At 37.5% G+C, this 25,323-nt stretch overlaps 1 protein-coding gene across 5 annotated transcripts in view; it reads left to right on the top strand.

Moving 5' to 3' along the window:
- The window catches only part of NCKAP5 (NCK associated protein 5), a 680,918-nt gene that overhangs the window by 508,192 nt on the left and 147,403 nt on the right, over positions 1 to 25,323 (top strand). For all 5 annotated transcript variants that reach the window (XR_015797191.1, XM_088146486.1, XM_088146485.1 and 2 more), the window contains one exon: positions 5,979 to 6,098. Coding sequence is in view for 4 of the 5 variants with exons in the window: in XM_088146486.1 (XP_088002612.1) it covers positions 5,979 to 6,098 (120 nt within the window). In the remaining variant the exon portion in view is untranslated. The remainder of the gene's footprint in view (positions 1 to 5,978; positions 6,099 to 25,323) is intronic.

Raw genomic sequence — 25,323 nt, 5'->3', positions numbered from 1 at the left:
GACCAAGAATATAGATTAAAATGTATTTAATAGAGTGATTTGCTTGATATTGACAAAATTTGACAGATGCACAGCCTTTGCTAAGTAACACTAGCTAATTTAATATCCTGAAGGGGAAACACAAAGCATTCTAAATGTTAATGAATGTTAACTCTTACAGCCCTTTTAATGCTATCTGGACTGAAAGCATTTATAAAAAAGGACAAGAAGGCAATACTGTACAGTAAATAGGAAATTAGGCTTTGAGGGTCAATCACAAATGGCTTCTATACGAATCCAAGTAATAACTGGTAAACAGATAAGTCTTCTACTACATTACACTAAGACAGAACCGGTCATGTCACCAAGAGATGATACCCCAGAGGGACTTTGTAAAATAACAGAAGGAATCTGAAGAACTCCTAACAAGAATAATACCATGCAGGAATACTAACCATGCATATTATACTGTGAAATTTCAGTGGTCCTCTTGGTGGTGTTTTTGTTATTTAAATTAAGCACATCTTATAATAGTTTAAGGAATGAAGTACAAATAGCCCAAAATTATATCAAATGATTGTGATTCCGCCAGGAGATCATATCAACCGAGGAAGCAAAACCTTGAGAGATTTATCAATGTCACTGAACTCTTGACATCAAATTTGTAGTTTGAAATGGGCAGTTTGGATAAGATTGTTCTTTGTAAGACATGGAATTCCTTCAGTGAGCCCAATTTTGAGCAGGAAATATGAAGAAAAATATATTCCATTGTGAAGAAAGAAGGCATCTGTACAGTAGATAGGACATCAGGCTTTGAGGGTCTTGTTATTAGTATTGTATTGTTATTATGGGGTTTGCTCCCATTGTCTCCATAGATTACAGTTTTGGTTCAGAGGTACATAAAAACTGAAGGAAGAATAACAGTCTTACAAACAGTCATACACTTGCAAGCAAAATATTCCATGTTTTGGAGCCTATGTGGTGTAGTGGTTCAGGTGTTGGACTAGGAATGGGCAGACCTAGGTACTAGTCCATCTTTAACAGCAGAAGTTCCCTGGGTGACTTTGGGCCCAAGATTTTCTCTCAGTTGAACCTACCCTATGGGGTTGTTATGGAGGAGGAGCGCTGTGTTTGCTGCTTTTGAACTCCTGTACCAAAATACGGGTAATCAACCCATCAGTGTCTTCTGGTATGCTTTAAGATATCTAGACTTCTAATTTGACATAGTTCAAATAGTAACTGGGAAATTCAAGAGTTTCTTTAGCAGGAGCCCTGCTGGAGAACAAAATGGAGGTATCTTTCTGGATGGCAAAAATGGGAATGAATAGTGTACCTGTGTCATTTGCTGGATCATATTGTGCAGATTGGCCAACTGTGGCATCTGTGTGTGTGAGTGTGTGAAAGAATCAAGAATGGCTGTACATTTGCCTGATATAGTGATAGGCTAGATGGGGCCAGTAAACTGAAACCAAATCTTGATAAGTTGGAAGTAATATGTCTAGTTGGTTCTCAGTTTGGGAATAAGAGAGATGAACAGTTCAGGGTAAGACTCTGTTCCCTTTGTAGGAGCAGCCATGTAGACTGGGAGTTTGCTCTGTTTCAAAGCAGGTGCTAAAATCACAGATAGCTTTAGTGACAAGGAAAGTCCATGCTCAACTCTGGCTGGCCAACAGGTACAACTTTTTCTGGATTGTGATAACAAATATATAAATCCAAATAATCTCAAGCCTTGGTTACTAAAATTCACTCTACATGGAGCTTCTTTTGAAGATAGACTGGAATACATAGAATTTAGTTCCTAATTTGCAAGTGGGATCATGTAAGACTAATTCTGCACTGGACTGGAGCCCAACTCTGTTGGTATTAGCATATAAAAGCTGTACATGACCCAAAAATTTTAAAATGTGCCTCCCTGGTATCAATCAGATCATGCTTTGGGATCAGCCAGTGCTTATGATCCACCTGTGAGTATGTCCCCTAATAGAGTCATCTCAGTGATGGACCCTCAATTATGTAATTTATTCAGGATTCAGTGTTGCAGTTAGAAACCAGGTATCTCTAACTGGGAGAATATTCTGAAGAAGAAACAGTTTCTTCTTGGTAGTAAGGTTGTAATAATATGATTATTGTATAAAACACTTTTAATATCTGTTTGTTTTAATGTACTGTTTTACAAATGCTTGCGTGATCTTTTTGTGAACCACTGTAGTTCTCAAACACTGTTCAATAATTGGAACATCTAGCCATTCACATTTTAATCTTTAACTTTAAATCTAGGATCAGGTAATGTCAACATCTAGGTTTTGAAATGAATGATAGATACATAGGTGGTGCTGCTTGGTTTAAGTTTGTCTAAATTCCCAGATCTCATAAAGCATTTATTCTTTTGAAGTCTGTGGTTTTCTATCTTAATTGAAGCCTCTAGCTCCTCCATATCTTGATTATTTGTTAGAAACTTGTAAGAAGTGGCATTAGTGCTTTTGCTTGTTTAAACAGAATATCTAGAATAGTTCTCTATGTGAGGCCTGAGATGATATTACCAGGCAACTATTTGCTGAATTAAAGGATTCAGAATTGTGTTGCACTTCAAATAAAGTATCATTGCCTCCTTGTCACTTTAGTAGGCAGAGAATATATAACTTGGTTAGCCTTAGGGGTATTTTAAATAAGCACTGCCCTCATAATGCACTCAGGCAAAATGATTTCTTAGTTCATTCAGTGTTAACTTTGAATTAAAGCTAAGCTACGTTTTTTCCAGCTATCTCTTAACAGGAGTGTTCCATTGTGTTATCCCTTTTTTCTTTTCATCATGCTGGCTTTGACACAGCGCAAGGGAAGACAAACACTCAGGTTATTTCAGACTATTCCACATTCTAATCTGTAGCCTCAGCTGGTTTATGTGCTTCTATATCTTGGTAATGTTGTTAATGAACACACACAGAGGGAGCTAAAACTTGTTCTTTTCCTTTATGCCTGCTTCAAAAGATAAACTATAGGAAGATAGGCGATGTGGCTGTTCTCATTTTTATGACATTTCTATACCATATACTGTATACAGTAACAACCTACAGAAATTTATTTATCTCTTTGTCATTGTTGCTGATGTCATTTTGCTGAGTCAGCACAACAGTTTAAGAATTTCTATATAAGCTAAGTGGTAACACCCAGGGATCTTAGTTGATATTTTAAAAAGTAGCAAGTTTGCATCTGGTTGGCATTTGGATAGGAGACCACCTGTAAATCCCAGGATTGTGGAATAGCGTGGGAAGTCAAAAATATCCCCAAAGAAAGCAATAACAAGCCATTTCTGTACTGATGGTAAGAAAATTCTATCCATGTAGTCACCAAATAGTAAGCTGAATTCAGGGGAGTCTTTATGTAAGTCTGCTGAGGCTTGTTACATCTCTACTCTCCAGAAAAATCTATCTTATGAACAGTTCACTGTGGCTTTCATTGTTCTTCTGAAAAGGTGACACAGTATTCCCAGGCTTGTGTTTACAATCTCTCTCTCTGTCTCTCTCTCTCTCTCGTACACAAATACACAGCGTTTTATACATACAAATGCACACATTTTTCCTTTCATTCCTCCCATTTAGCTGAATCCTTTTCTTGTACACTATTATTTACATGCTTGTACAAAACTTTGTTAGCTACCATATCTATGGCCAAAAAGTTAAGTCTTAGAGTTATAATGCATGCAAATGGAACAGAACCAAGAACCCATCAAAAGAGTTTAACTTCTATGGCTAATCCATTGTTCACGTCAGGTACTCTATTGAATCCGGGACAGAGGACCCATGATTGTGTTGGCTCTCCAGATTTTTTTTGCTAATGTTCCAAATGATTATCAAAATATGTTAATCATTTGAACATTTGAAACTCCTTTGTTTTCATAGGTGCAACATTCAGAGAAAATATATAGTTGTCTATATTTTCACATGTGAGCATTATATGAATGTCTTTGGGCTGTGATTTCTATATACTTCTATAACTGAAAAAAAATTGAGAGGTATAAAAGGCTGACAGATACTAGCATATAAAAATATTAGCATTGGAAACTCTTCACGTTGAGCTCAGCTCTTGTTGTCTTCATGATCATCCATGCATTTTTCTTATTGAAAGTATGGAAGAAGTTGACCACTATTGTCTTCTGGAATTCCCCCCCCCCAACTTCCCAATCTAGAAGTTCCTAGTAGTTTCCCACCTAGTAATAGCAAGGTCCAAATCTGCTTAGTTTTTTGAGATCAGCTATACTTTACTATTGCTGTCACCCTGCTGGGCTATTCAGTGTATATAGAAGTACATTTTTATTTATACCACTGTCAAATGCATAAGCTTTATACATCTGCATACCCACTTTGGTCCTTGAATAAATTTGATCCAGTTTCAGGAGGTCTTTTTTAGTTATATTTATGAGGCAGTAAAATGTGCTTTCTATTCTTCTCAAAAAGAGAAACAGTGAACCTCTGACTCAGTTCAAAGAGTTCAAAAAGGGATAGTTTGAAGAATAACTAATGAGCTATGTGGCTCCAAATGTCCCATTTCCCTTACTTGCTTTTGAGTCTTCCTTTTTTTGTGCTAAATAACCAGTTATTTGTGTCTTATTTACAGTTATAGTTATTGATATTTGTTAGAAAATGCTACTGTGATTTCAACAAAATCCCTCATCCCACCCCCTCCAAAATGCAGGTTTCCCAGATATAAGAACCTAATGTCCATGGGAGACATGAATTGTTCCCATGGGCTATGTATTATACTGTATCAAAATACACTGACCTGCCCCTAGTCCCTCCCCCAAGGCCCCAACAACCCCCAACCCAGACCTCTCAGTACCCAGCACAGGGGATCCCCACATCTCACCACCAAATATATACATCCAAGGGGGAAGAAATCTGAGTCACCAGGTGCTTTAGCACTTGCTCTCAGCACTAAGGAAACACAACCGCCCTTTATAACCCAACCATCAACCACTCCCACACCAGCTGCTCTCACCTGGCTAGCTAGGAGTCACCATCCATGCCAGCCACTACTTCGCCCCCCCCCAGCTTTCACCCTGAGGGGGAAATCCCTTACACAGGGAGGGCCCCCCACTATCCACAACTCCAACTCTGCCAACAGCCCCCAGGCCATCCAGACAGCAAAGTCCAACTAATCGAAATGGATACCACGCTGTCTTTTCTTATGCACCGGGTGACGAGAAGACAAAATGGCTCCCCCACCCACTTCTAAAAAAAAAAAAAGTAGACAAATTGATTCAGTGACTTGCTTGTATATCTCCACAATAGCTGGGCTTTTGTGGACTGTAATTTTTCAAATTTCATTGGAATATTAAGAGAACTAATGCACCTCACTGCAGATTTAAAGTTTCACAGGGAGATATCAGTGGAGAAGGGATAGATATAATGCCAGTGCTGGCGGATTTATAAGGCAGAGGTTGAGAGAAACTGTGTAATATACTCATGTCAAATATAGCTACCCCTGCTCAGGGTAGCTTTTATCTTCTTTTCACGTGGCATTGGTTTGCTTTTCCCATTTTTACTTTGGATGAAATATAAACTTGCTCAATTCATCTTTCTCCAACACCCAGCACTATATAAGAGTGCTTCTAGAGCCCTGTTCTTTATGGGGAAGTAACAATTTAGCATATAATAATTTATATTTTATTTATTGTTGTATTTATTCTTGTGAATACAGACATAGCAGAATTCATCAGAATAGTTTTTGTACACTCACCTGGAAAAAATATCCTTGAATAGTTGGGATTACTTCTAGGATAGATGAGTAAAGAAATATACTATTAACTTTTTAACTACAAGTCTAAAACATTTATCTCACCTTCAGAAGGTAATCTTTTAAACACTTTTTTAGAGATACTAGTGCTGAAACTATATTTAAGTATATAGATTAGATCTTATATCAAGTGTATTCTAGTATTCACATAATTTTTTGGGTCATGTGTTGTTATCTTATTATTCATGTCCTTTCCCTTCCTGCTCTAGGATCTGAGAGAGGAATGCTTGAAATTGAAAACAAGAGTCTTTGACCTGGAACAACAAAACCAAACACTAAATGTGCTATTCCAGCAAAGAGTGAAACCAACATCTGGCATACTGTTTCAGGTAAACTTATTCATGAATAATTTTTTTCATTTAAAAGATATTATAGTTTTATCCTGATTAAAATTGCCTAACATTGGATAGGTAATGGTAAGTCAACAAGAAAAAATGACATTTTATAGATACAATGTATTACAAGAACATGGCATCTGAAGGCTACTGTATTACTTTTGAAATGGATAGTACAGGTAGTCCTCATTTAGAACTTCCTCATTTAGTGACCGCAGTTACAGCGGTGATGAAAAAGTAACTTTACAAGCAATCCAGGTCTGTAAAGCAAAGGAAAGCTGAAAATAGCACAGTCATAGTTTCATTTAGCGACTGCTTTGCTTAACGGCTGAGTTGCCATTCTCAGTTGTGGTTGCTAAACAAGGACTACCTGTATACACAAAGAAAGAGATGAAAATGTATTACTCTGTGGGAAGTTGCTTACCAAAAAATTAGATACTTTGCTATAATAAAGAAGCAGAATACAACACATAGGATCTTCTAGGGAGCAAAATATTTTGATTATGCAAGTTTACAATGTAACTGGATTAATATTAAAGCCTGCATTTCCAGGCAAACAGAAGCTGACTGACCATCTATCTGAAATTCCATGTAGTGACTCTGGGTTGTATCCAGTGGTAACTTTCCCTCGTCCAACTTCTGTGCCCAATTTTTCTTGAACTCTGATCTTCCCTTTTCATTGCAACTTGTTCCTGAGGTTAGGGGAGACTCCACAGAAAAATAATGTTGTAGAGCAAAGGAATGTAGAAGTTAGAAGGCGTAAGAAAAAAAAAAAATGTCATGGCTTAGACAAGCAGAAGTGCTTTATGGTAACACAAAAGCATCCTTAGATTTAGCCCTACATTTTCTATATGAAGGTGTTCGTTCATATTATAGAAAGATATATGAGGAAATGGAAGTGCTTTCATTGCCTTCTAAATATCATATCCACACATTTTAAAATAAGCAAAAGTCATCAGCATCACACAAAAATTACAGCCTTGTTGCTGGATCTTAGTTTGTGCATAAAATGAATTACGGGTTAGTGTTAGGACTGGGAGGAGGGGAGTGTAGCTCTCCTGGTTCTGCTGGCTCTCTTCAGTACCGTCAACAATGGAATCTTTCTGGGCCAGCCCGCTGCCTTCACGACTGTCAACAATGGAATCCTTCTGAGCCAACTGAAAGGAATGAGGGTGGGGAGACTACGTTGCAGAGGTTCTACTTCCTGACTGGCTGGCTTCAGTCAGTAGTGGTGGGGAGGGAAAGGTTGAATCTTTGAGTCCTCTGTGGTGTGGCTCAGCTCTTTCCTCCGTAATACATCTACATGAAACCATTAGGGGAGATGATTCATTGGCACAGGTGAGGTATCCTCAATATGAACTGCCATCCCTGGCACAGGAAGAAATGCAGTTGAGTCCCTTTCTCAGTAACGAGAGACTGTTAGAGATTGGATGGGGGAAAATGGGTTTAAGCTTATGGTCCCAAAATAGTGGCTGGAAGTTCAGAAACTGACTTAATTTATCATGAGTTAATTTATCATGAGCTTGGGATCCCTTGGATTGAACTCGTTTATACCTCTACTGTGGGAGCTGTGTTGATTACCTGTTAGCTCTGAGTGCAGTTCAAGATGATGGTTGTCTGTAATGGTATGTGGGAAAGACCTTGGGAGATGGGGCAGAGAGATGCTGCCTAGGGAATGGTCAGATAAGAGAGCATAGCCCGCAGCTGGATAGTGGGCGGGGCAAAAGGCTCAGAAGGGACCCTTCCTAAGTTTTTGGGCTGTAAAGGTGAAGGTGGGAGAATTGTACTTTCAGAGTTGCAAGATTCTGTTACTATAGCTTTACAATAAAGTAGAATTAGTTTATCTGGTTGTGTTTCCTGTTTGGTCTACCTGGTAAGGCTGACATTGTCATCTCTGAAGTCCTACATTGGTTACATTGTATATTTCAGAATCTGCCTATATCTAGCCAGTGAGATCAAGGAGAGAAGGCATGCTAAGGGCTCTTCTGCCAGGGAAATGTCTACTTCAGGGATCCCATTTTTAAGGCTTCTCATGGGTGGATTTCCTCCTCTGGAACAACTTTTTCCTAGATATCAGAACTGCCCCTTCCCTGCTAAGTTTTTGGAGAGCCCTGAAACCTGGCTCCATTGGAGGGCATTTGTGGATGAGTTAGGCTGCTCAACTACCTCAGAGGTATGGGGATCTCCTTTTAATATAGTGGGAGCAGTATTTTGTAGGTATCTTCTATTCCTTGTGGATTTATGAGTTTAATCCTGTTACTGTAGCAGGTTGTAGGCAGCTCAGAGTCTCCTGATAGGAGCAGCAGCACAGAAATCTGAGTAAATAAAATAAATATATAAATAAATGAGAACAGTGGAATGAATACTAACTGGATGATCCAGTTTTGATCCAGCCCAGTATGTAGAATATGGTTGTTCATGAAGGGATTGTTACAGATATAAGAGAGCTCCTCTATAACCACTTTTGTGATACAGCACCAGCATAGCATGAATATTCATTCAAAAATGACACAAGGAAAATGGAACCTTTTTGTATATTCCATATTCCAACTGAATGTGTGCCTCACCAAGCAGAATAAGATGTACCAGTTGCATGTGAACAAGTACACAGTTCTCATTCTATACTATCTAGATACCTCTAATTGCAGGGACTAGGTTTGGATTTATCCAAACTTTTGATGGTTGTAGTACAAATTCATGGAAGCCAATGAGTTTAGAATGATGGTGATATAAATATATTGATAATCCAAGCACACCATAAGGCTGCTCACTTACACTACTATAACTAAAAAATAGTAATAATGTTCAGGATTCCTCAGTAGAGAAAATTCATACAGTATCAGAAGAGAGTGCTGTAGCACAGTAACAAAATGAAGTAAATTGGGGAAGACATGCAGAGCATGGCTTCCTGAATTCTTTCCAACCCCTGAATAATAGCCATTGTCTGAAACATATGACCAAAAAGAAGGAGACACAGGCATTGCCCCACAATGCCCCGCTCATAAGGATGTGCTGGGTTGTTTTTTTTTCTTCAATGCTCCCAGCCAGATCTGCTCATTTTTTAGTCAGTGGTGGTGGTGTTGCCTTCTCCTGTCCTACCAAATTTGTTGCTATTCATTTTGTATTCGGAGATTTATCTTGCAGATGGACAGAGTCCCAAGTTCCTTTACTTAATTTCTTTCTGCCATTCTCTTGGGTTGTCTAGAATAATAATTATAAAAAAACCCTCCAAATAAAACTGTTTTCAGTTTATCCTGTCAATATGACCACCCAGACATGTCATTTCCGTGTTTTGTCACAACTGTGAGAAACTGTGTTAATTTTGTGTCTGCCCTTTCCTTCCTTGTCTTTCATCTGCCCTCATTCTAGTATTTGAGTGATGGGTGAGAAATCTGGACTGAAACATATTTGGATTTAGCTATGTTAGTGATAGCTGGAGAGAAGACATACAAAATGCTCTCCTCAGGGAACCTCAACTGGTTCTAACTTTGATGGTGGACTGTTGGTATCTGGCACAGTTTTTCTTATTTGAATGTCATTCTGTCTACTTAATAGTCCATTTTAATGCTGTTTTGGCTCTACTGGAATGTACAGCTGCTTTTACAGCTTTTTATTGTGCTTATATTGTTTTATTATATTTGCTCGTTTAGTTTATTTGTACTCGATTTTAGAAGTGGTGTTTGTACTTAGTAATTGACTCTAGAAGAATAATAGCAACAGCTGATAGATACCATAATCATAATCATTTACTGTTTAAAAGTACAGAAAATATAGCACATGCAATACAAGATAAAGCAAATGGATTTCTGCTTGCTGGTTGAGAAAAAAAATGAAGGAAAAGGCTTAATGGGGGGAAATGTTGCACTCAAATACTCAAAAAATCAGAAACAGATAAAAGGAAAAATAGTAACCTACTAGTAGAAAAAGAAACAAAATATAATCAAACAACAAAACAGAAATATAAACAAGAGTTTGAATTTTGTATAGCTTTCTAAAGCAAGGCAGAGAGAAGGCTATGAACAAAGGAAGCTACCTCACATGAGGTCAGTTTTTTTGTTAATATAGTCCCGTATTGATTCTGACTTGCATCAGCTTTCCAAATGCTCCAGAACAGAATTTTCATCTAATTAGTTAGTAGCAGCAAGGGGAGCTGAAGGCAGCCAGACCCCCTTCTCATCATAATCCAGACCTCCAGATAGTTCTCAATGCAGATGAAAATAAGAAAATGTAATAAAATACGAAACATAAAATAAAAACAGATAACACCAGTACAATGAGTTGACAACAGTTGTCTGAAACAGTTAGTGTCAGTAAATGGAATCTCAGTATATGGGCCAAATGCCTGTTAAGTTAGAAATGGCTTTACTGATCAGTAAAAGATCATTGCTGACCCTGCTAGCCCCAGAACACCTTTAGCAAGGATTGCTCCTGGAGGGCACTAACTCAGCTTCAGGTGGTCTGACCGGACAAGCAGAAATCCTCTTTAAAGGATCTTAAAACTCAGGATAGAGAGAAGATTCTTTCAGATAATCTTGTCCCAAGCGCTACGTGACATGGAAATCATTAGCATTATTTTGAATTCCGCCTGGGGGAAAAAACAAGAGAAAGCATGGATTTTAACTAATATCTTCTGCGAACAGTGCAGTCGTGATTGGCTGGGATATTTCTGCACATATTCCCAGGAAATCTTTAAACTATAAAACATTCATTATTCATCAAGACATCTTTTTTTAAAATACCTGTTACAATGACATAATATAGATAATACAAAATCAAGACACACAACACAATAACACATACTAATTAAATCAGCACAATTTCTCTTACCTAAGAGGAAAACATTTATAACAATATGAAGTTTGATTGCAAACAGCATAACAGAATCTAGCTGTCCAATAGGTTATAAATGATGCCCAATATTTAACATATAAATTGAATTATTGCTACAGAAATCATAGCCAAAACTGTGCTAATGTATCATAGTAAACCAGTTATTTTAATATCATTTCTCTGTAGATGGAATTCAACTATCTTCTGCTGTTTAGTTGTTAATAGCCACTCTGCTCTTACTAATATACATTTAGTATGCTATGGTTTCACACACTTTTGATATCATTAAATAAAACCAGTAAAAAGTAAATCATTTTCCTGAGAAATATCCCATATATCTTAACCAAAATAATATTTTAGAGCACCACCAAGTATGTATAAAGATATAGATTTGTATGACCAATAGACAAAGGTCAGTAAATCATGCAATTTTGAAATAAAGTATCTTTAGTAAACATTGTGTAAACAATTTTCATTTCTTGGCAAGTCAGATGAAACTGATGAAATGCACACATTTACACAATGCAGTATTTATTCCTCAATACCATTTAAATGTCTTTCTCATGCTTCCTTATACTTAGAATTGTATTTATTTTCCAGTATTCCCAGTACTCTTAAAAGTGTGTGCTTTGCTCATATTTTTAATGGTTCTAAACATGTGGCTGTTTGAATGACATAATGCCTGTGTACTATACATTTATTATCTCCATTAAATGATTTTGAGCCAAACGCTGTCATTCTTAAAACAGAAATAAGTTAGTTAATTTAAATTTGGCTATATTGTCTCATCAAGTTCAGTGGAACCAAAACATGCCTAAAACATCGCTAACACGGATTGAATGTATCGGGAGCAGTGCCAGGATTTTCTTGCAATGCCTTTGAAGTTATGTTGTTGGTGCCAAGAATATTGTGTCATGATACTGTCTAGAGAGAGCTTGTCCCATTGTGACTTAAGTTTTTAGTTTGCTTCTCTGTCTTCCTGTTCCAGTTCTTACCATCTGTGTTCTTATTCATTATTCTGGTATTCTAATTTAGTTTACCTTATTTCTGCCTTATTTGTTTCCATGAAGTTAAGTGCTGTATGTATTGCAGCTACAACAAAAATAGGGCAGCAAATTATATCCTATGTAGAACCTTGAAAGTACATGTGTATTGTCCACGTTGAACAAAAAGACTAATAACTCCTTTGCTTCAATAAATCAAAATGAAGAACTATAGATCATTGGTTTGAAAAAACAACATTGCTAACCGTATTCAAGTTTGTGTGTATGTGTGTCTTTCTTTCTGTGTATACACATACACACACACACACACACACACAGAGATACAGATTCAAAGTAAAGCGGCCATTTATTTTTCTTTTATCTTTTTCTTTTAAATCTCATAACTGACAAGAAGTAATCTTGTGAGAAATAGTTACTTGCATTACTCAATTTTGGCACATTCAGTTTCAGAACAAAGGTCACAATAAAAAAGAGGAGAACATAATGTCCATTCTTACTTTTGAAAAGGTGTAACCCCAAGAATTTGAGTGCACAACCTCTTTCTTTGATAGATAGATATAGGTACATTCTTTTTTCCACTCTCATTTGTGGTCCCCATAACCAATTGAAAGAAAAATTAATATTAGTCTAGATCAATTTTATACAGGGGATGTTTTCTGCAACATGTTCAAAGGTTTTTATAATCAAAATAGTATTAAAAATTTCAGTGTCATACGTTTCTCATCATCCCTCACGACCCCCAGACACACGCGCACACAGAGAGACTGGCAAATTGTGGACCCTGATAATATTGAAAAAGAAACATTTATATTTATCTTTGGGATTTGATTGTGCAGATTGGCACATTAATTCATTGGTGCTAGAAATTCGGAGCATCCATTTTTGGCAGTAGATGTCATGCAACGGAAATCTAATTCCCATCACGAGAAAATTAGATAAACCAAAGTCTGATCCAAAATGGCCAGGCTTTCTCAAAACAGAACATTTCACGCTCTGCAATACTGCGTGAATCCAAAGCGAAATATTTTTATTTGGCTTTGCCTCAAGCCAACATCTTATCTGGGTGAAGCAGCTCCAGTGACCACATGGAGGTCCCTCTCAGATTAGCTTTCCCATCTGTAATACATATGTTACTCCTTTGATTATTGTTTTGGGTTAAGCTTTCATTTTATTTTATGGTGGTGTTCATTACATTTTATTTTTCTAACGTGTCATCTTTCGGGAAAGAAGTAGCTGTTAAATTATTAATTTTTATTTGTGATTGCTGTTGTGCTTTCTGTATGAAATAACTGGGAATGTCATGTGTTCCATATAAATAAGCACAGGCCTCTTGATTAGGACATGGGTTTAATACACTTTTCCTGTTCTTTTGAGATCCTTTGAACGTGCAGAAATGTAAAATCCCTTTCAGCAGGGCTGGGAGTATTTCAGCTTCTCAGAGGACAATCAAGAGAACAAAATTCAGAAAATATATTGAGCCTTTGGCAAGACTTGGAAAAATCTCATTTATCTGCCACCAGTCTCTTCAGTTCTCTTCACTTAAATTACCAAACGTGACTGGTGAAATTTTAAGAAGCGGATGGGAGATTAATGGGCAAAGTAATTGGCTAGAAGATTTCTCCAATTTTCTCCTGGGCAAAGAGGAATTCTCCAGCAATTTCTCAAGAAAGGAATGATAGCACTGCGACTGAAATAAAACAGTGGGGAGATTTCCTTTTTGACGCTTTCCCAAAGGGTTTAATTAACCTTTTTTCCCTCTCTCTTTGATTTCAGTTTGACAAAAGAACATTGCTATATGTCTCTTTATCATCTCATAACTAAGTGCAAGAACTCCACATTTCACCTAAGAGAATGTCTCCAAAAATCACTTCTTTTTTGAAAAAAAGTCTAAAACAAATTCTTTTTCATCAGATAAAATGAGAATTGGCAGAGAAAATACAAGAGAACTTCTCAGGCTAGCACTGTTTTCTTTTCCTTTTTATTCTTCTACCATATTGGCTAGTAATATGCTGACTCTCAAAGATTTCTGGAAGCAGCAGTTTATCCAAGGGCTTTTATGTGCAGATGCCCATAGGATCCCTTGTGATGCCCCCGCAGATCTGCATGGAAAAGCCACCACTGTCATAGTTCCAGCCTCTGAGTCCCAGCTCACTGATAAAAACATCCAACTGCTGTGAAATCAGTTTTCAAAACAGATCTTGAAGAACTCGAGCAGCATTTTTATCTTCACTGCAGCCGGTTAAACATTTTTATCTGTATTGCATCTTGCATAACACATTGTTGGTACTCAACAATATAGTATGTTTCATAAATAAAATAATATTTAATATGCATACTATGCCAGATTTTTCCATAGCAATGGCTCTGTTGCTAATCCTCAGCAGTATCCTATGGGCAGGAGGAAGGAGAGCTCAAAATTGGCAGGATGGCACAATGCAAGACCCAACCCTTCTGTATGCGCATCGGAGTTGTACATACATTCCAGAGGGGTGGGACATACATCATAACACTCTATCAGCTCTCTGGCCAATTTCGATGCACCCCCTATGGATGCCACTGCTAAACTTTATGTTAGGTATAGCCCAAACTACAGTTGCTCATTTAATCACCAATAATTCTGTTACAGAAGAAAACTAGAGAAATAGTTAAAAATTCCTACATTTCAGATGAAGTTAGGTGATATTCTGTGGTTTAAAACACTCATAATGCAAAGGTAAGGTGTTGCCTGTATCACAGGTAGCTGGTAAGAAATATGACCACTAGCAGAAAGTAACAGGTATACTTTCCATAGTAAGAGCTCCAGGATAATAACACTACAACAGAGATTTCATTCAACAGAAGTTGGAAGGGGGATCCTCCTCTTCCTCCTCCTCCTCCATCTCCAGTTGGATTCATTTGGAATTCACCTAGGACTTAACTTGCTTTGGTGCTTTGGCTGACTACAGTTTGACAGAGGTCTAACAGAACTGCCATGCCCTCTTTCTCTGCTCAATTTCCATATCTCTCTGTTTACTGGCAGATTTTTCTGCTGCCATTAGTAATGTGCCTTGTTCTAAACCTCTCCACCTGGCACATTTTAAAATTAGGATTCTGTCCTTTGGTAGCATTATATTTAAGTCTTGATAGATTCTTTGTAACAACACTTGTTTTAATAATAGTCAAACTTATTAATATTCTGAATAGGACCACAAATAGACCAATATAGATATAGAATGTTGATAGGAAGATGCAATAATTAAAATAAGAACTGTTCTATAGGCATTTTATAAGAATGTCTTAGTTGGACTGTCTTCAAATAGACTTGCTCTATCTTTGTACACAGACATTGACATTTAAAAACAATTTTGAAATATCTGGATGTAAAACTGAAGTACCCATATGATTTATTACTGCCTCTTCTTTTCTTTGAAGCATTTCATTTCAGACTGTAATTTGCACTTAGTGGAAAAGGTCCCATGAGCTCTGGGACCAGTTTTTCTGGACTTAAATTATTTCATTTTTTAACTGAATTTTGTATGGGCTTTGCTATCAAGCCATTCATTCTGTGCAAGGCCCAAAATGTGTCATTCCAGTTTTAGTGTATGCTTTGCGAAAATTGAGATCTTTGGAACAAATTGGATATATATCATCATCACTCTGCATCATTCCTTTTCAATCAAGTATTTAAATCCCCAACTATAATCATAATCACATAGGTTTCTGCATCTATTTTCGTAGGTAGGTAGGGTAGGTAGGTAGGTAGGTAGGTAGGTAGATAGATAGATAGATAGATAGATAGATAGATAGATAGATAGATAGATAGATAGATAGATAGATAGATGATAGTCTGGGGAATATACATTCTGAGCAGACATTGGAACTAGCACTATAGACTATGTAATAGCATCCTATGACCTTTTAAAATCAGTAATTAAGTTTGCAATAGGATGTTGCCCAGATATTGATCATCTGTCCTTAACCTCAGAATTACATCTGCTATACCAACATTTATTTAGAGGCTGATTATTGCACAGGTAGTATACTAAAGATGTGATTCCAAAGGTTATGCAACTAAGTCATAAATATCTTAAGTATGAAGATTTTCAATTCTACTCATCAATAATTACTGCAGAGTCAACTGATTTCCTCCTCTGCTTCTGTCAGCTCATAATTCAAAAGTAGAATCTTTTATCCCACAGTGCTGTAGAGGAGCCATGGGTGTTGATTACTAGTTCCAAACCTGAGTTGTGCCATAAATGTGTAACAGCAATAAAAGCTATAATATGTAATCATAGAAACTATTGATAAAAAATTTGCATGTCTTGTCATTTGCCCTGCAGTTGCAAAAAACAAAAATAATTAGTATTATAAAGCACTACTTAGTCAGAAAAGGAAATGTGCCCCCATAAAAGATTGGAAACTCTTGGTCTCATTGGTCAGGTTGACAGGGCCAGCATTTATTTATATATTTATTAGAGTTAGAGACTGCCTAGCTCAAAAATGACTCTGGGCAGTTTATATCCAAATAATAAGAAAAAGAAAACAACAAAAAAGGAATCATGTGTGATCAGACAAATATACTCACTCCAATTATTATGTTTGGTTACACAGCCAGATGTTTAGACTGGATTTAGCATTTTTGTCCACCTATTGAGTCCTTCCCAAGGACCTGGGATAGGCAGATGTTGTTTAATAATATTAAAGGTATCATCACAGGATATAAGCTGTTCCAAGTAAAGCTGCCTTTTGGAACTGACTGATGGTGATTTTGTCAATGCCGATGGTGTTCAAGTGGTGCTCCAGATTTTTTGGGATTGCACCCAAGGCACCTATTACTGTTGGTACTATCTTTGCTTTCTTTTGCCACAGTCGTTCTATTTCTATTTGCAGCTCTTTGTATTTTGTGATTTTCTCCAGTTCTTTCTCTTCTATTCTGCTGTCTCCAGGTGTCGCAGTGTCCACTATCCAGACTTTTTTGTCTTTCTTATCAACAATTGTTAAGTCTGGGGTGCTGTTTTTTTTTTTAAGATTTTTTTATCCCACCTTTCTTCTTTTTATAAATAACTCAAGGCAGCGAACATATCTAATACTCCTTCCTCCTTCTTTTCCCCACAACAACAGCTCTGTGAGAGAGAGTGACTGGCCCAAAGTCACCCAGCCAACTTTCATACCTAAGGCAGGACTAGAACTCACAGTCTTCTGGTTTCTACCCTAGTGCCTTAACCACTAGACCAAACTGGCTTTCTGTGTTGTGTGGCAGGTGCTTGTCTGTTTGAATTCTAAAGTCCCAGGGTACTTCAGCTTCTTCATTTTCATTACTTTGTCTATTTTGTGGTCCCACCAGTTCTTGCTTGCAGGCAAGTGATATTTCTTGCAGATATTCCAGAGCACCATTGTTGCTACTTTGCCATGCCATTGTTTGTAGCCAGTCTGTGCAATCTTCTTGCAGCAGCTGTTTCTTCAGCTTCTTTGCAGAGACAGCATTTGCTGTCTGTTGCTGTCTTCTCAATTCTGGCTTTATATGCATTTGTTCTTAAGGCTTGGTCATGTGCAGCCAGAATTAGCCCCTCTGTCTCTTTCTTCAACCTTCCTGTTCTTAGCCATTGCCAAGTCTTGTTATCAGCTTTGCCTGATAGATTTTTATGTACTAGCCATGTAATACTTTGCCTTGCCATGTCTCTTTTCTATTCTTCATTAGGTCTTTCTTGTAGGTTAGTTTGGTCTCTTCGATATTCAGTGAGCCTTCATGGTGTATTACCTTCAGTACATCTTCTTCACTTTCCTTCAGATATTCTCCAGTGTCCTTTTTTCTTCTTCAACTATCTGGTGTACTTGCAGCATTCCATGCCCACCAATGGTAAGTAGAGTCTGCAATATCCCTGCATGGATGAAAGGCATGATTCATTGTCATTATTTTTCTAGTCTTCCTATTCAGGGCTTCTGGTTCAGGTTGAGTTCAGTCCACTATTCCAGCTGTGTATCTAATGACTGAAATTGCCCAGGTGTTAATCGCCTTGATGGTATTTCCACCACTGAATTTGGTCTTTAAGATCTTCTTCACTCTTCTGATGTGTTCACTAGTAACCTTCTTCTTGACCTCAGTGTGCTTGATGTTGTCAGCCTGAAGGATACCCAGGTATTTGTACTGATCTTCTTCATCCAGACTCTTTATGTTATTTTCATATGGCCTCTTGATTCCTTCAGTTTTCATATTTTTCCCCTGTTGATGGTAAGGGTGGCACATTTATCCAGTCCAAACTCCATTGCAATATCTTGGCTATATATCCGGACAGTGTTGAGTAGCGATTCTGTTTCAGATGGGGTTTTTCCATACAGCTTCAAATCATCCATGTAAAGGAGGTGAGATAGCCTGGGAGATGTTTTTGATGTTTGATAGCCATGGCTTGACTTGTTTAGTATTGTTGACAGAGGAAGCAATGCAATGACAAACAGTAGTGGTGATAGTGAGTCTCCTTGAAAGATTCCTCTCTTGATATTAACCTCTCCCAGTCTATCACCATTGACCAATAACTGTCTCTTCCATTGTGCCATTGATCTTTACACAAAGCTTCTGATGTTTCTACTGATTCCTGTTTTTTGTAGGCACTTGATTATCCAGTCATGTGGCAGGGAGTTGAATGCCTTCTTGTAATCAATCCAAGCTATGTTCAAGTTGGTCTTCCTTCTCTTGCAGTTTTCCAAAATCGTCTTGTCAATTAAGAGCTGATCTTTTGTTCCTCTGCTGTTTGGGCAGTTTCCTTTCTGCTCAGGTGGAAAGAGATCGTTTTCAACTAGATGCTGTTGGACTGCATCAGCAATACAATAATTTGAAAGGTGTTGGCAAGCAGGTAATAGTTGCCTGGTGCTACCCTTTTGTTGGATCTTTCATTATCAGGTAGGTTTTGCCAGATGTTAACCAATTTTCAATTTCACCTGCTTGCATATGTTGTTAAACTGCATGGCGAAGAGTGGATGCAGACCAGTCAGATGTTTCAACCAAAAACCATGCAGTTCATCTTCACCTGGTGCTGACCAATTCTTGATCTTCCTTGCCCTTTTCTTCACCAGTTCTGCTGTTACTACAAGTTCTTTCATTTCAACTTCTTTTTGTTTTCTTATCCATCTCCTTTATCCAAGCTGCATCCTTGTTGTGTTTCTTTGGGTTGTCTCATAGCTACACCCAGAACTGCACTGTTTCTTCTTTGTCAGGTGTTGGCTGGTTCATTGCAATCTCTCCATTGATGGATTGGTAGAAATCTTTCTGATTCAGTTGAAATTGGACATTCTGCCTTTAGTATGAAATTCAAGCTTTGTGTCTGCTAAATTTCTTGGCTATGGCTGTTATTTGCTGGTTTATTATTTCCAGTGCTTCCTTGATCTTCCTTGTCTCTAGGTGATATTTATTGATCAGTTATTCTTTGTTTTCTTATTGTTCAGCTTCTTTTCTTTCATTTGTTCTAGCTTGCTTGCATCTGATCTTAGCATGCTGATCTTCTTTTCCAGCCTGATCTTCCACTTTGGTGATGCACTGTATGCCTTTTTTTCTTGTTTGTTGTTTTTGCATTCAAGGTATTCAGTTATAACTGCAGCCAGGCTGTACATCAGTTGGTTTGTTTCTTGCAGTGAGCTGGTACTTATATTTGATATTACAGTATTGGCATCTTTTAATACTTATGCTAGCTGTTTTTTTGTAACAAACTTCAATGCAGGCAACCTTATTCTGATGTTTTTGTGCTGTTCTAGATGCTCAGTTATTTGTTTCCATTCCTTTTGTTTTTCAGTTAGAGGGCTTTGTTCTTTCTGAGGAGAAGGCAGAGGAGAGGGTGCCTGGTTTGGGAATGAAAATGATTCAATAGCTATGCTGGCTTCCTCTACTGCTGAATCCCCCTGGTTTGCCTCTACAGTCTGCGCTACTTCTGGCAAGGCTTCAGTTCGTTTGCCCTGAGTAGACTTTTGCAGTTCTTCCAGTTGTACTTCTGTGAATACTTTATTTCATATTATAAATCGACATTGATCTGGTAGCCTCTGTTCTGTTATTTCTGATTCTGGAAGTTGTTCTTTCCAGAACTGATGCATCCTTTTCTGATATCCCCTTCTTGTTGGACTTGATTTGTAATAGCAAATCATTATTTCTTTGTTTTCAATCTTTGTGTATTTGCAACAGGTAAACAACTTTTCTTCCAGTAGTCCTGCAGCTGCTGGCCATGATTGTTTAGCCAACAGTCCTGATTCCTGTAGCCCACTTGTCACCAGATGTCCAGGAACTAGAACACATAGCATGCCTCTTGTTGACCCAGGCAACAACCAATTCAGTATAGGTTTCTGTAAATTATGTCTCACCATATTGTTTATGGAAGAGACACTGTTTGTTTGGCTCCTCTGATGAGACCTACCCAGTATAGTCTGGCATAGCTCTCATCTTCCTCAGAGCACACAAGTCCCAAAACCATGTCAAGGTGTTGTTGTTGTTGTTGTTAGCAGGTTGGAGTACCAAATATCAGCAGATATCTGGTGACTCTATTTTCATTTTATTTATGCCACAGAATTTGATGCACTACATCCTAAAACTATTCTTGAGAGTCTTCCAGATAGGACTCTGAGAACAGCCTCTGAAATCACAAATTTGATATCCCCCTGAAAGCAAGGAAGGGACTTGAAGGAGATGTCACTCCTTCTGAGCTACTTAAATCAATGGGGGGCTCCAACGCTTGAAATGCTGGTTATGTATATGGAATGCATAACAATCATCCATTTTTTTAAAAAAAGATATAAAATAGACTGACCAAGTTGTAGACCAAACAGCCTGCTCAGTGTAATTAGCAAACTGTTTACCAAACATACACATTATTAGAAGGGATAAGGAAAGGATAAGGAAAATACTCTGGCAGGGAAATAAGCTGGTTTCAGACAAGATCTAGGAGCCTTGAACCATTGGCTGTCCTTTCTTCAGCCGGCTGAGAAGTTTAACTCTAATGTGCTTTCCCCACCAAGAGATTTGTGCGACAACTTTGTGGATTTCTGCTTCTAATTGGTGTACAGACATAAGCTTTGGAAGAAATTGTAACCGTTGTCAATTGGCAGCCAGTTGCTCTTGCTGATCCACCAACTCTATGAAGATATTGATTTGTGAGTAAGGTGCAACAAATGTCTGTAGGGTAACCCCCAATAAAAAGGATGCAGTAAAGGTGGACAAACTCAGTTACAGTGCCAATGAGTGCACCAATGAATGACTTGAAATTACAGGTTGGGGATCTATGTGGTCGCTAGGAGTCAAAAACGACTTGATGGCACATAATCAGAGGTGCATTTAGCACATCTGCTATTTAATTATATAAATTTGCTGGCCACAAGGTTCTTTGATCTGACGTTTCATCTACATACTGCTCTTGAGTGGCTAATTTCAGTCTGACAATGCATATGGGTGATACAAATATCAGTGGTTGGAATAAGAAAAACTTTACAAATGTTTGGCAAAGCTGAGAAATTGGCTTTCAGATTATCTGTTTTTCAGGAAAAAAAATCAAACCACAGTTGGCAGATTGATGGGAATTTAATCTATCTGGTGTCCCAGTATACATTTCTAGGAGTAGTTATTCAAGCCATGACAGCTAGGAAGACCCATGTGCAAAAAGATGTCCAGCTAATTAACAGCAGTTCTGCACCTCCTCTCACTAGCCAGGCATGTCCAGATAATTGCTAATACCTGTAACCTCCTTTTTGCCCAATTGGAAGTCTAGTATTATACCTATACTCTGTGGTCATGAGGTTACCAAAAAAGAGTGAAAACTCTTTTTAAGGCAGAGTATATGACTGCCTAGCACACTCCACCTGTCTTGGTTGCTGCCATTGCTTTTTGTGTGTTCATATTATTGTTGGAGCCACTAGAGCTAGGTGCTCTTGCTGCTACTACTGCTGTTTGCAGAAGATGGCCTGGGATGACACTGGACCATACTGAGCCCTTGGAGAAGAGGCTGAAGACTTCCAAAGCATCCAAAGATCAAAAGGAACCCCACAGAAAGTGGTGGTGAATGGAGGATCATCACCACAGCAGAGACCCCAAAGGAAGGAGGAACCATCAATCCAAAGGGTAGATGAGATCAGATAGAAGAACACAGATGATGGAGAATCATCATGCAGCTAAGACCAGAGAGGGGAACAATGCAAGGAATTGAGATCCGGTTTGACAGAGGAGTAAATCAAATAAAAAAAATAGCAGCCAAGCTCTTAAGTCTCTGATTAGGTTTGTCTGTTTCTTTTTCTGGATCACAGGCTAGTTGTATCAGAGTGCAGGTAGGGGGAGAAGAAGAAGTAAGGTGTAGGAACAAACAGAAAAGGCTTGGGGAAAAAAAATCAAGCTACAGCTGCAAATGTTTTTTGCTCATGCCAGGTGAGAGAGAGAAAGGAGGTTGAAAAATAAAGAAAGCTCCTCATTATAAGTTAAGACGAAAGAAGACAGAGATGAGTCAAGCTCAGCAAAGAACAGTCACAGTAGGAAATGAAACATATAGAAACTACTTTAAGACATTTGTGTATATCAATGCACTTTAAGAACACATATAGAAAAGCACTGCATCTAATAATTCCCAACCATTGCTAAGTTCAGTAATACATTTTATTTTGTAAATGTTTTTGTAATACAAGTTCTCCCGCCCCTCCCCCAACCATAAGTTGTTTTGCGTCCACTGACTGGGAATGCAGCACCATCCTAAAAAATTCTTTCTGCCTCCCCTCCTTTGACACCACATTAAGCATGCAAAGAAAAGTGTGGCCACAGTCATTTTTTCCACAAATGGGATAGGCATTAAGTTCCTGCATCTTTAAACCTTCATGAAGCAAAAGTGATGCCTTAGTTGCTCTATGAAAAAAAAGGCTGCTGTTATTCCCCACAAAGTCCTTTAGAGATTATTATACAAAATTTCTAAGATCTCTCTTTCCTGTTCCCCAATGAGGGTCAGCTGAAACTCCTCAGTTTCTGGGCTTGTCACAGTTAGAGACCTGTACATGCTTCTGTTTTACTGAACAGCTGTTTAAGCCGTATCTTTGCCTGAGCAGGACTGGTGGAGACTGTTAGTCATAAAACCCTGTTCGTTCAGTTTGCTCCCAGAATGTATTTTTTCACTGGGCTTTAAAAATGCTAAAAGAGCTATTTGACAATGGATTTGGGACATGAACCTTCAAAGGGACGGAGGCCAGACTCCCAGTCATTTATATGCTGATGTCTCTGACAGCTGTACCCCTGCCTCCTATCTCTTTCATGTTATCATCTGGAAGCACTCTGTGCCTTTATACTGGCTCGGTTCAGTGCATTGCCATCTGCATTGTTGCTGGGCAGATTCTGAAATATCCCCATTGAAAGTCAGATCCACCCATGTGAGTCAGAAACATAAAAATAGTGATACATACTCTCTTCCTCTACCCTCTTTGTAGGGATGCAGTACCGATTATACCTATTTTAAACAGTCGTCCAGGAAGGAATTTTACAAGACTAAAAGCTGGGCATTTCCTGTAGTGTAGCTGAATTTTGTAGTGTCCTCTGTTCCATGTTTAATATGTGGTCAGAAGTGAATAAATGCTCAACAAAGTGATGCAGTAGACTCGGATTTTATTTGTTTATATGTTTTGATTTCTATCTATGTAATTGAGAAATGACATTTGTGAATAGGTTGTTGCTGGTCTTCTTGATCTTAATAAAATTGCTATTTATTTTGAGATAGCAACATAGGTAACTTCCATAGTTTAGCTTTAACTTAGCATTTTGATACATGTTTATATTTGAGGGCACTGTATTTAAATGGAAACAGTTAATAACCTAGCAGAAAAAGGCAAATTACTTCCATGACAATATTATACATTGGAACTCTTCTGGGGCAATTAATTGTTCAGTAGCTGACAAAATAAGATGGAGTGGGTAGCCTAGAGTATGACCTGAAATTCAAATATCATTAAACATTACTAGGGGTTAGAAGATAAATAATTATATTGGCTTCTATCAGTTTTAATATAGCAAAATCCTAGGATTTTTTAAAAAATACGTTTGGACAGAAATGAAGTATTCAAAAGAATCTAAGTACACACATAGACAACAACAAATTGAATATATATTGGAGTTGATGCAAGCAGCCCTAACTTTTGCAGATAATTGTTGCAGTATGATCAATGGCAATTTCTTGTAATTGTAGCTGCTTCAAAATTAATAACTATTATTAAGCTAATTAAGACAGTACCCCTCTACTGCTAGCCCGTAAAAAATTCTCCAGAATAAGCTATCTGGTTTCAATATTACTTTAAATAGATGAGATGAAAGGGGAAAACTTTGTGCTGTACTTGTCCAGCAGGCAGAAACAGTACTTTGAGTAAATCCCTACCATAGAAGAATGCATATCACAAATGACTCCTAAGAAAAATTAGACTTTCAAACTTTTCTTTTTGATTTTTTTAATACACAAAAACAAAGGAAAACTTGACACAAACAGAAAAGCAAACAAAAACATGTCATGGTACATCCAGTATAAAAAAAGCCAGTTTTAAACACAGCTTTAAATCTTGACCTTACAGAATATTGATCAATCTTTCCATTACAGGGATAAATCCAAGATTGTAAATCCAGGGTGGCATCGTCTTTCCAATTAAAATATTTTTCCCTGTATACCCCACACTCAGTAGATCCATAGATATTCATATAGTGATAAATTCCAAAAAAATGGCATATAATCACATTGATGTCTTTAAGCCCCTCCCCCCACACACTTCAAAAAAGGGCAATACATGATAAGCCCAAATCATAAGTATGCATCCTCCATCCTGTCAATGAAATTGACAGCCAACTCTTTCAAAACATTTTCTGAGCTGTCCAGTAAACATGAAAAAATGTATTGTTGAATTAATGTTATTTCAAGGTAATAGGAATAATACCTAATAGTCATAAAGACATTTATTCACTGTTCTTTTTAATATGTGGTATTCCAAATCTTTATTCCAAAATTGTTCCAAATAATTAATATCCACCTTAGCAATGTTTAATAGTCTGTAAAGGTTATAGATGTAGTGTAGTGTACAATATAATATACTGTAGATTTGGAATATCCAAAACACATTCCAATAGTGATAGTAATTGAGGAGTTTTAGATGCTGCTAATATGTCTGCATGAATTTGTGAAATCAAAAGATGTTTTAATTCAATATATAGCCATTCTTCAGTTGTGATCAGTAAGATGATTTAAAATATACTCCTATTGGTCATGAATTCCAAAATAAAGATTTGACTACAGTTTTTAAACTGGAATTATCCTATAGTGTACCTTAAGCCTATGTGAATAAGGTTTCTCAAAAATGTCTGAAAATACAACTGGATTTTGTTTAAAAAGGAATCCAAGTTTCTGCCAAAAGGGATCACGTAGTTTTCTAAT

Source organism: Python bivittatus, unplaced genomic scaffold (assembly GCF_059951505.1).
Source record: "Python bivittatus isolate LINGU-HERP-01145 unplaced genomic scaffold, Pbiv_v1 ctg000480_np1212, whole genome shotgun sequence".
Classification (NCBI taxonomy): Eukaryota; Metazoa; Chordata; class Lepidosauria; order Squamata; family Pythonidae; genus Python; species Python bivittatus.
Note: the sequence above shows the minus strand (reverse complement) of the source record. Positions and strands in the feature narration are given on the sequence as shown.